This window comes from Diadema antillarum, unplaced genomic scaffold (genome assembly GCF_040938485.1).
Source record: "Diadema antillarum isolate AM-2024a unplaced genomic scaffold, OU_Dant_1.0 seq00000068_RagTag, whole genome shotgun sequence".
Classification (NCBI taxonomy): domain Eukaryota; kingdom Metazoa; phylum Echinodermata; class Echinoidea; order Diadematoida; family Diadematidae; genus Diadema; species Diadema antillarum.
Window position 1 is genome coordinate 750,547 of NW_027271167.1, and position 11,576 is coordinate 762,122.

The 11,576-nt window shown below is 40.0% G+C and overlaps 1 protein-coding gene across 1 annotated transcript; it reads left to right on the forward strand.

Annotated features, from left to right (window-relative positions):
* Window positions 1-4,320: 4,320 nt before the first annotated feature.
* LOC139725894 (calcineurin subunit B-like) lies at window positions 4,321-9,255 on the forward strand. The gene is made up of 5 exons (XM_071636973.1): window positions 4,321-4,448; window positions 5,582-5,642; window positions 6,247-6,489; window positions 7,532-7,716; window positions 9,196-9,255. The coding sequence occupies exons 1-5, from the start codon at window positions 4,446-4,448 to the stop codon at window positions 9,253-9,255; spliced, it is 552 nt and encodes a 183-aa protein (XP_071493074.1). The 5' UTR covers window positions 4,321-4,445.
* Window positions 9,256-11,576: the final 2,321 nt, after the last annotated feature.

Genomic DNA, 11,576 nt, shown 5'->3' on the forward strand with positions numbered 1-11,576 from the left:
AGGTCCAGATCCCCACTACGCCATACTGCCGGAAAGCCTGTGACAGAAGGCAGGTTATCCGAAAAACTGAAAGTCCAATTAGACACCCAGAGGAAGGAAAGAAAGAGGCAGCGAGCCCAACAATTTCAATTTCTTGCTCCCCCACATTTACCCCACCAAGGCCAAGTGGAAAGCCGCTGGCCATGTTGAGGAACCAAATGGCGCAGGAGTCCGACACATCAGACTCGGACTCAGAAGAAGACGAGGATGACTACGAAAAGGAAACATTTGGAAAACCCCCAACACCTGCCGAGTCCCCAGCTCCATCCCCTCCCCCTTCCCCCATCCAAAACGACCAACGCGCTGCCGAAGAAAATCCGTCCCACATCCCCAAGGAGGTGGAAATCCCCACCGGAAGGGATGTTAGGAACATTCCACCTGGAAAAATCCTGGCCACCATGCAGGAGAGGAAGACAATCCAATACTTTTACAGAGGAAAAGTCATTCGACGGGCAGAAATCTTGGAGACATTCCCAGTTCTGCTGCCTGCCTCTTGGGACCAAGATGTGGATTGGCAACATGGATTAGAGAAGTACAATTCTAGTTAATAACTCTGTTTTGTTTTGAAATATTAATGCAGGTAAAATTATTCATGGACATTATGTAAGTTTTATAATCGTGGTTTACATAGGCCCGGTACATATATTTCTTTCTTCTTCTTCTAGCATTGGAGAATGCTGCGAGATAATCATTACTTTTGAATTTGAAGAGATCTTCTAACGAAACATTCATGTGTGATATTGTGTAGAATTATAAGCAAGGTGAAAAGTCACTTCAGATAAGTGTAAATATCGCATGGGAATACTTACATGTATCTGTTTCTACCTCATTGGCTTTAATTCTAACTACTTTTTGTATAATGACTTCCATGCGACATTTTTGCGATTTTTGTTTTCTTAATATATCTTTCCCTTACCTACTGTTTGTTTCATTCTCCATCCTCTCTCTTACTACTTTCACTCTTTCTTTCTTTCTTTCTTTCTTTCTTTTTCTGTCACTTTGCATGAAATACTTAAAGTGTATTACAATGCATTGGGTTGTTATTGAAACTTTAACTCAGGTATTATAGTGTAAGGTGCTGAAGGATTTAAAGGTATTTATTTGAAATCTACCCGGTAGATTTATGTGGATAGAATAATTTTCTTATGTATTTCATCATGAAGGGAAGTGAACTTGGAGGATTTTGGTTCATTTCATTTAACTGTGCTGAAATGTTATATACGCATGTATACACGTGCTGCAAATGCCAAAGATGAAAAAGTGCCTTGAGGAAAATATGCCAAAGATTATTTTTCCTGCCATTGCTTCTTGCTGAATTTTTATATGTTTATACATTATAGCTGTAGCACCTTGTTCACAGGCTATGAAGGGATATATTGATAAAGTTGTTTGAATGTTGTAGATTGATTTTCATGAACGAAATTTTGAATGTGTATTTGTTGTTTTCGGACATTGATGTGATAGCACACATTATACATTGCATTGTATATTACCCTCTGTTTTGAATTTCTTTCTGCTCTCCTGTCTTACTTCCTCCTTTCTCCAATTTCACTCTGTCCTCTCCCTTCACTTAAACTATGATCCTTTTCTTTTCTTTCATGTTGCTCTATAGTATGCGTGATAAGCAATGGTCACACGATAATCTGAACTTATTTCAAATTTGTTTTGTGTATGATGTGGCAAAGTGTGTCAAGTTTTGAGAATTTAGTGTAGTATTGATCATTTTGATATGATACAACACACAGTTTAATCAAGTAATTTGCCCAAATGGGATTATCCAAGCGATGTCTCTGTTGTGTTTGCTGAACAAGTTGAGGTTTCAGCGAATTATTTACGCTTATGTCAAGTTAACCGACGATATGAATATTGTTTTCATGATCGCTTTATTATTGAACGTTTTTTTTCCCCTTCATACGCAAGATGATATGACAGTGAGGCTTTTGATATGTTTGAATATGAAGGCTGAGAAGGTTGAATATGTTTAATATTTTGAGATGGCCATGATTTGCCACTTACATTGCATATTGAAATAGAGATACTCAATTTGCCATTCCATGAATACAACTCGTGTGTGAAAAGAAAGTACGGTGTGCATTTTAAGACATGGTACTTAACATTGTGTAATGCCAAATGTAAATATGTTATTTAGATGCATGCATTTGTGTAGATTGATAATTGTTGTTGTTTTTTTTTTCTTTTTCCTCTTTTCGTATTTACAATGAGTTCAACCGTTCAATTTTGTTATTTTTAGTGGATTTGTGTTAAACGAGGACGTTTAAATCTTGGAAGGGGGGCTGTGTAACAAAATTGGGTTTGCCCCAAGTCAATGGTCAACAGAGGGCGGTTGATACACACCCTTAAATGTGTCCAATATACACAAGTACATTTAACACAAGTTACCCAACTCAAGTTCACCTGCTCAAGTGCATGCACCTCAAGCCTTTGTCTGAATGCACTGAGGCATGTCCAGTGGACATTGGCTGTCAGTGACCAAGCCCCGAGGGGATATAAAAGGGGGTGCATGCGCTGGGAAGGGGTAGTTCAGTTAGAGTTGCAGTTTTGCAGTTAGTTTTTAGTTCGATGCAGTTGGAGTGGAGTTGCAGTTTTGGAGTTGCAGTTCCAGAGTTTGCTTTTTAGTATGAGATAGCCCAGCAGTTCAGTTCATATAGTTTTTAGTTGTTCAGTCAGTTAAGTTATGAGTCTGTGTCATTAGTAGCCCATTGGGAATTTGCCTGTGTTGTAAACTACATTCATCAGGACGGAGCCGACTTGGTCTTCGTGAATAAAAGACAACTTTGAACGGTATGTATCCTCTTGGATAACTTTGCATTTCTATACCATTGTACATCGTACGTTTGTGATGATGTCATTATGCTCGAGTGTGAAGTGTGAAGTGTGATGTTGGTAGACGGATGCTGGATGCGGTGAGCGCGAGATGTTGACATGCCATATACCATATACTTTGGTGGAACTCTTGCCAATGTGCACTACAGGTGTGTGTGTGTGTGACCAATAGAAACATGACCGCTCGGATGTTGGGGAACAAAGGAGCAAGGAATGAGTAAGACTCCAGAGCCTTGTATACAAACAAGCCCCGACATAAAGAACAGCACACAAAGAAAAGACACACACCAAACCCAAACTTCCTAAACACCTATCTTAAACAAGAATCGTCACAATATTCATGCATGCTTGAATCACATTTCACGACTGAAATTCTATGAAATCCCACTCACATACAGGAAAAATGCTGAAGATTCCAATATAGAACCAAAATTTCACTGATCGATATCGGAAATTTGTAGCTATCGTCCTCAAAACGCGAACGATGCGGAATAGTTGTGCGCTAAGGGGCCCGCAACTCATCACCCGCGCGTGCAGCTCCCATAGACAAAGCACGTAAACTGAAGTAGAGTCTATAACCACTTGTCGATTTTCTCACAAGGTTTTATTGCGTGAACTGTTCGAAATGTTCGAGACAGATATTTTACCGTAAAATACGAAATTTGAGCCTCATTTCCCGATTTTTTTCTTTGTCATCCGCTCGGTGAGAATGTGTACGGTGATTTTTTGGGATGAATTGTGATTCTCGTGCAAGGACTAGGTGCGAAAGACCTCGATTACTCGATTACGAAAATCGCGTCCGGTAATATAATGCGATTTAGCACCGCGCAAAAAACAACTATTTTTAGAGGGGAACGTTTGAAGCATATTTTCTAAAAACTGGAACGAAGAATTGACATAAGTTGGCTGAATTCGTAATTTCCAGGAGTCTGTGAATAAGTGGTGTTATTTTTAGCCGAAATTTCATCCTCTGAGTACAGAATTCAAAGCCACGAAAAAAAGCGTCCGGTAATAGGATGTACCACCCTACAAAGTATTTCCTATTCGATTTTTGTTGTGCTTCTGTAGCTGCATTTGATCCCCCTCAGCATTTTAGGGGGCCGGAGCCCGTTGGGGAGGGGGAGGGGCGTACGAGTGGGTACGTACCCCTCTGTCCACCACCACCTGTCCAAAATAGGGGAAACACAACACAAATCTGTGATGCTCCTGTTGTCTGAGTGCGCGCGGTCGCAATCAAAAATCACGACCACTCACTCGCGCGTGGAAGTGATGCGGGCGGCGGCGCACACACCGTACGCTGCGGCTATAGCAACCAACCAAGCTCTGCCAAGTGCCAATCGCTGCTGCATTGATGGACTGGGTGCACGCACAGCTACAGGTGCATATTATGTACTTAGTACGCAGATTGGATCACGAAGCCTGCCGAGCCTGCCCGGGTACGGATCCATGGCTGACCGTTCTAGCTGAGCACAGCTAGCCGCCACTTGTTCTTTACAACAATCTCTTCGTCATAGTTACTAGTTGCTGTGGCTAAACGTGACAGCTTTATCATCGATTGGAGCATGGTAAACTTTAGTTTATAGTAGAAATGTGGGTGTAACGTTGGTACGTTTGTCACAGATTTAACCGCACCAGCGACCCCAATCCGCAGCCGTACCATCGTACCGAGCTGTTACTGGTTACACAGCGCCCCGCGCCGGGGTAATATCACTGTGCTGTACAGATTGAAAGCTTGTGCACAATTGCCCTCAGCTGTTCAATAAATATGTGGTAGAGTCTACTTTTTGATTGCAATCAAACACATGTTCCACAAAACACATACATTTGAAGCATGCAGACTTTTTTGCTGACGTTAGAGTATTTGTGAGATATATTTTGATGAACACAGATGAGATCGTGTCTCATTCCCACATTCAAATTCCTGTCTTTGCTTCATTGTGTTTGTGTGTGTGTTGCCTGTTATGATAAACTGAGGTTTGACTAGTAGTAGATGAGATAGCAACTTGCCACTGCCGATCTAGACCTATATGATGTACTGGAAATATACAATGACAATGTACATCATTCACAAAAATAAAAGAAAAGCTAAATGACAAGAGACTAGAGAATATACACCTTTGAATTTGTCTTGTCTTGCCGAAGATGCCCACAATCAATAGGTTGATTATCATGGCACTAGGGATGCAGACCAAGCCTGACCTGTCCTGCGGTGACCTTCAAAGCTGCTATTTACACTGTACAATATTTTTTTTCTCTCTTACTTTAAAAAACAATGCCCGGTGATGGTTGATTACTTGCTGACCCTTGACACATTCATGTCAAGGGTTTCAAGGTGAATTTCATGCCATAGATTCTGTCAAGTACTAGAACTAGACCTAATCAGCTAGGTCTATATCTTGATATGTCTAAAAAATAAACAAATGGATTTAATATGTCTTTGTCCATGGTAAAGGTGTCTTGTGTTCCTTGGTGGACCATTATTGATATTTTTATTATCATTACTATTATTATTATTATTATTATTATTGTTGTTATTATTATTATTATTATTATTATTATTATTATTATTATTATTAATTTTACCAGCATCTGGAGTAAGCATCTCCAAGGCTAGTTCTGAATTATTTGGTATGGTACATAGTACCATAGCTGTGATATGATGATTACGATTGTTTTCATGGTACATTGTATTTTTCAGGGGAACTCTGAGTCAATCCTGACACCTGAACAACTTGAGGAGCTTGAAAAGAAAACCCACTGTGAGTATGAAAAGATGGACCCCTTGTCTAAAAAAATACCCAACAGTGATGGTTACATTTCATTTGCTCCTGCAACAGTTGCTCCCATGAAATATCTGCATGCTAAGCCAAACATAAATTCAACCCACAAACATAACCCTCACCCTAATCCTAATCCTCGGATCAAACTAAACCTAAAACCCAACACAACCCTAACCCTATTTAGAAAGTCCTTGGAGAAAATAAGACCGGAGCAATTTGTTGCAGGAGCAAATATTGTGTCACCACCAGTGATAAATTATCTCATTTTTTAATGCACACAAAAATGTCATTGCCCCTCCTCCACCCCACCCCCTCAAAAAAAAAAAGAAAGTAGATACAAAGATGCATTGTCATTGCCCCTCCTCCACCCCACCCCCTCAAAAAAAAAAAAGTAGATACAAAGATGCATTTGAACCGTATCAGGAATGAAGTAATTTGTTTTGTTGTTGTTTTTTTGTGTTTTACACAAAAGTATAATCCTTAATTCCCTCTTTAGTTTGTTAAACTGTGTCCAAATATCCATTTGTGACATATACAATAACTCCATGCAAAACCAAAGTTCTACTTTCACTTTTCAATGCAGTCATCGAGAAGGAAATCAATTTCTTGCTGAAGAAGTATGCCAAGCTTGATCCCTCCCCAGGTGGAGAGGAAGGCATCCCCGTCCAATCCTTTCTCCAGCTCCACCAGTTTTCTGGCAATGAGTTTGCAAGGAGAATCATACTCAGTCACATGACCCAGAAGGACCGTTCCATTCATCCGAAGGGGTTCCTCCTTGTTCTGTCAGTGTTGAGCAAGAGGGCTGACTATCCTGAGAAAAGTAAAGGTGAGAAATAAGCTAATTTAAACGTGCTATACAAATCTGTGTAGTAATGCCACAATCCTGTTAACTAGTTGCATTTAAGAAGGTGCTTTCTGTGATTGCTCACAGTTTTTATGTGACCCGCTACAACAAAAGGAACCTAAAGTCGCTGATGGATGAGGCGAGCATGGCCCGGAAAAATGCTGTTTTCAGGCCTTTTCTTTGATCATTTAGCTTCGAAATTTTGGCAGATGATAGAAGATACATTAGACTACAAAATTATGTTAAAAACAGAAATCCAAACGTTTTGACAGACTTTGGTGAGCTGACTTCAAACTCGATTTTCTCGGCTCACCCGTCAGTGACTTTAGGATCCTTTTGTTGTAGCGGGTCACTTATAGTCTCCAAGATCTTATTTTCTGAGTCAGAGTCCTCATTGGGATCTGTATTCATGGTTTGTAGCTGACTGCCTCATCAAGGAGGTGGTGTTCTAAATGCCTGATTCGGTCCCTTGGGAAAACTTGCCACCTGTCTATGGAATCGAGAAATTTCTTAGAAACGTAAATGATTTTAAAGTGACCATAAAACTTCCAGTAATCACCAGATGAGGCAAATGTTCTGGAGCCATTAAGGAATTTTTCCCATAGTGCTCTGATTTCTTTGCTTTTCAAATTCCAGTAGAGATTGTGTATATTTATTCTCATTAACCATGCTTATTAGTGATTTCAAATTTATGGATGATTTTCATCCTAGGACATTGTAACCTAGCTGTTCTCTTCATCTGTGCATATGGAATGTATTTCAAAGATTTGAATACTTTGAATTGCATACATTAGTTGTTGCTATGTGAGGCAAACTTGGGCAAGCTTTGTTATAAAAGTATGCATGAACTTTGAGTGTGTTTATTAACTGGTCTGTTATGTTTTCTCAAGGGGCTTATGTTCCTTTAACTTGTAACAAAACAGAGAAGAGGCAGCAAACTGGTATACCTTCATTCATATTCATGTATTTCCTTCTGTCAAAGGATGTCTTACAACTGGCAAGTGTTTGTCTGTTTGTTTTCCAGCTCTCTTTGATGCCCTTGATGTTCACAAGGAAGGCCTTCTCAGGTTCGATGAGCTGTTCAGCCTCTACAAAAGCCTCTTCAGCCCCGCCCTGACCGACGCCCAAATTACCCAGGCTGTGATTGGTGCCCTGCAGCGGGTCAGAGGTCAACATCCGGGCACTGTTTCATATCAGGAGTTCCTCAGGGTACGCTGTCAGCCACGCACCGATAATGAAATGTGTGGGCACCAAGTTAGATCTTTTCAGGACCAGCATGTCAATATGCATAAACTTTCCATGTGCAGCTACGGTCACAAAGGTTCGTACGAACGATGCGTTCGTACGAATGTCACTGTTCGTGCGAATTCTGGAGTTCGTAGAGATTCGTAGATGGGGCACAGATTCTTACGGCCTTCTTACGAATTTCGTACGAACGCTGTTTAATTCGCAAGAACAAATTGTGTACCTATGCCTTAAGAGTCCCTTATGAACGCCTTACAAACTCGAAGAGTTGTTCGTAAGAATGCCATACGAATCTCTGTTCGTAAGGCATTCTTACGAAAGACGTAAGAGTCCTCTAGGAACAACTTTAAGGTGTTCTTACAATCATCGTAAGAATTTAAGGCTTCAAGAATTGTCTCTCAACTCTGCAAATCATTCGCAGCAGTTCTTAATGGTATTTGTGACCGAGCCTTAACAATCTGTTCCATCATCATGTTACAAGGAGTAATGACATTTAATTCATAACTGTATTCAGTTTTTGCAGTTCAGGACCTGTCAGACAATTTTGGGAGCGGTTGAATTTTGCATTTGAAAACTACAGCAATAGAATGTAACATGTATTCCCTTTTCCATGAGGAGCTGTTGTGGGTCAGTGGATGGTGGACACAGTAGACAAGACGGCAGAATTTTAATCATAAGGTCCCTGGTTCAAGTCCCCTGGCAGTAGTGGTTATGCCCCTTGGCAAAGCACTTTATCCACATTCCATAGTCCTTTTTATAGAGGTGACTTATCTGTCCTGTGGTTGATTGCCTATAAGCATGTGTTGCTTTATTAGTGGTTGCGTAACACAAATCAATTCAATTCAATCCCTTTTCAAGAGAAATGGATACTCCACCCTGTAGGCAGTCTACATTACATTTCTGTTAGGGGAGATTTTCATTACTTACTAATTCATCTAATGATTTTTATGATTAGAATGAAACGACTAGAAATAAGTGTGAATGGTTCATTCAAGTTGAACATCAAAAATATGGTATTCAGAGTTTATTTATCATTATGATGTCATATGACCCAATGCAGTTTTACAGTATACACAAATAAAAGATATTATCAGCTGTAGTTTTTGCGTGTTACACATCATCTGTGTCAGCATGACTCCCAAGGTACACACAGTCAATAGACATTTTCCTTCAAGAACATTGTTCTTTCAAGAACAATTTTTTTTTAAAGGTTTGCACAAAATTTGATTCAGGTAATAATAGTTAAGCAGTCTAACTTTCTGATTGTCAAGAACAACTTAGACATTATAAAGTTTCACATGAAATTTGATATAGTTACTTAATCAGTCTATTCTGTTCAGCTCCCTGTAACTTCCTGTCTGTTTCGGATGGAAAGTGTGAGCACAATGTCACTTGCATCTATATCCTTTCATCTTGTAATACATTTTTGCACTGTGTGTGTAGATGGTCTCCCCTACTGAGCTCAACGAGAAGATGACGGTTGATGTTCCCCTTCCAACCTGACACCCGTTGGCCAGGCGACATGGCGGATAAAAGTGGTAGACAGCCACTCTAAAGGCAGCAGCTTCCTGGAGTACTGGAGGAACTAACTGTTGAAGTGAGATGTGTTTGTTAGACTGGAATAAGATGAGGTAGAAGATCAGCGAGATGCACGCACGTCTAATTTATCCAACTGCTTATTCGTGTCTGGCACAGGAGCAGACATACCCTCTTGAGAACTCCACCAACCTCGCCTTTGTTTGAGTCATTTTTTCGCTTTTACTGACACATGTCATTCTGGAAGTGAAAGTCTATACTTCCAGCTTATTCACGAATACTTCAATAATGGCATCCACACGATCAGCTTGTGCAGGGATAGTGGTAAACACACACTGCCTACATTGCATGCTTCAGTGATCGCTTTCATATTGTTGTTGGGGTTCCCCGCGACGAAGCAGGGTTCCACTTTGCATCAGCCAGGATTTCGGGATGTTCTGATGCTTATCCGCTTATTGTGAACTGCATGGTTGCTGTAGACGGTAGTTATGACTGTCGCTAATGAGCAAATTTTGATGACATTAGCAACAATCACAACTACTCTCTACAGCTGCCATTTATTTATTGAATCTATTCTAACTGTTATAGATTTGTGTTACCCTGGACAGTGATGGGCAAAGTTGCAGACATAAATGCCAAGCTTTGCTGTGATGTAAATTGTATGACAAATCTATGATTGTCTTACTTTCAAATGACCAGTATGACCAGTAGCTATACAATGTACATCATTGTAGAGGCATGACTTTTGCTCAATAGTGATAGAAACTTAGAATTTACATGCAAATCCAGTACGGAACACTGCTTAATAGTCAATCACCACATAAAATACAAGCTTCATGTGACGGGAATGGGATCGCATGAAAAGCTTTCAATGTACTGTGGCATCAGGAAATTTATTGATCAGTGGTGGGGGGGAGGGTGTGTTTGAGCAGAATATGTGAACTTGGCAAGCCATCGACTGAGTCAGTTGTGGAACGTAGCACATAGAGAATTAAAGATCGAATGCCAAAGTTGTTGCAAGCAAGTGTTGACTGCTCAAATTATGAGATCATTATTTTGTTGGAATTCATCCATTCATCTTGTAATTGCTCTTTGCTGGTGTTAGAGCTGTTAAATAAGCATGACTCCTACTATGTTTGCTTCTGTTACTCAGCTTGTGTATGTTCCACCCTTGGTTCATTATGACATCATTTTAATGTGTATAAAGTCAATGACCAATAAAACACAAAAGTTGTATGTAAACTTATCTGCAATTCTATACATGTGATAGTTGTGTAAAGCAATTCCACATGATAATGAGTGGAGATAAAGTTTTGTTTTGCATGTGTATGTGAGGGTGTATGTGTTTGTGTGCATGCGCATTGCTGTGTTTGTATTCTTTTAATAGCCTTCAAGCAAGCAGTGAGAATTTTACAAACTATGCTGTGATGGTAGAGGTATGTGTAGATACCCCATGGGTAATGACGCATTTATACAGCATCAGTGACAAACTGTATGATTGAATGGGAATAATGTTTGTCATGGTTGGCTTTTAATGTGTGTATTGTATACCCAGCTGGCTTTGTTTACAGGAGCATATTAATGAATGTATTAGAAGCGAAGACAAATTGATTATTGAAGGACAGAAAAAAAAGGACAGTGGATAGATAAATGTGACAATTAATGAAAAGAAGATTGCCAGATATTTTGTAGGTAGAAGACCTACTGCTGATGGAATGGCTCTAATTCCTTCAGCACCTTGAGGGTGCTGTGTGTGTGTGTGTGTGTGTGTGTGTGTGTGTGTGTGTGTGTGTGTGTGTGTGTGTGTGTGTGTGTGTGTGTGTGTGTTTGGGGGGTCAATATCAACCTCTGCTCACTGAAGGAAGGCATGATGACTAATGAGTTCAGACAAACAGATCAGTTGTCATCCAGTAGAGTTTTCAGGTGACATATAACTTACAGATATATTTGATGATTATGTTGATCATGCTACATCTCTACATCTGAAGACACCCACACTATCTTATGCACACACACACACACACACACACACATAAAAGGGAGAGAGATATTCACACACAATGGTGCCCCTTTATTTTTGTTAAAACAAAAGAAATATATTTGAAAAATGGAGGGGGTATATCCCCCCCCCATTTTGAAATGCACCTCCCCCCCCCCCCTTTACAGAATTCCTAGATCTGCCCCTGCACACACACTGTTAAACTTTCGCAAACAAAGAAGAAAAAAATTATATACCAGGTATGCCTTTGAGGGATTTTTCTGCATAAAATAATTTATATATCCACCCC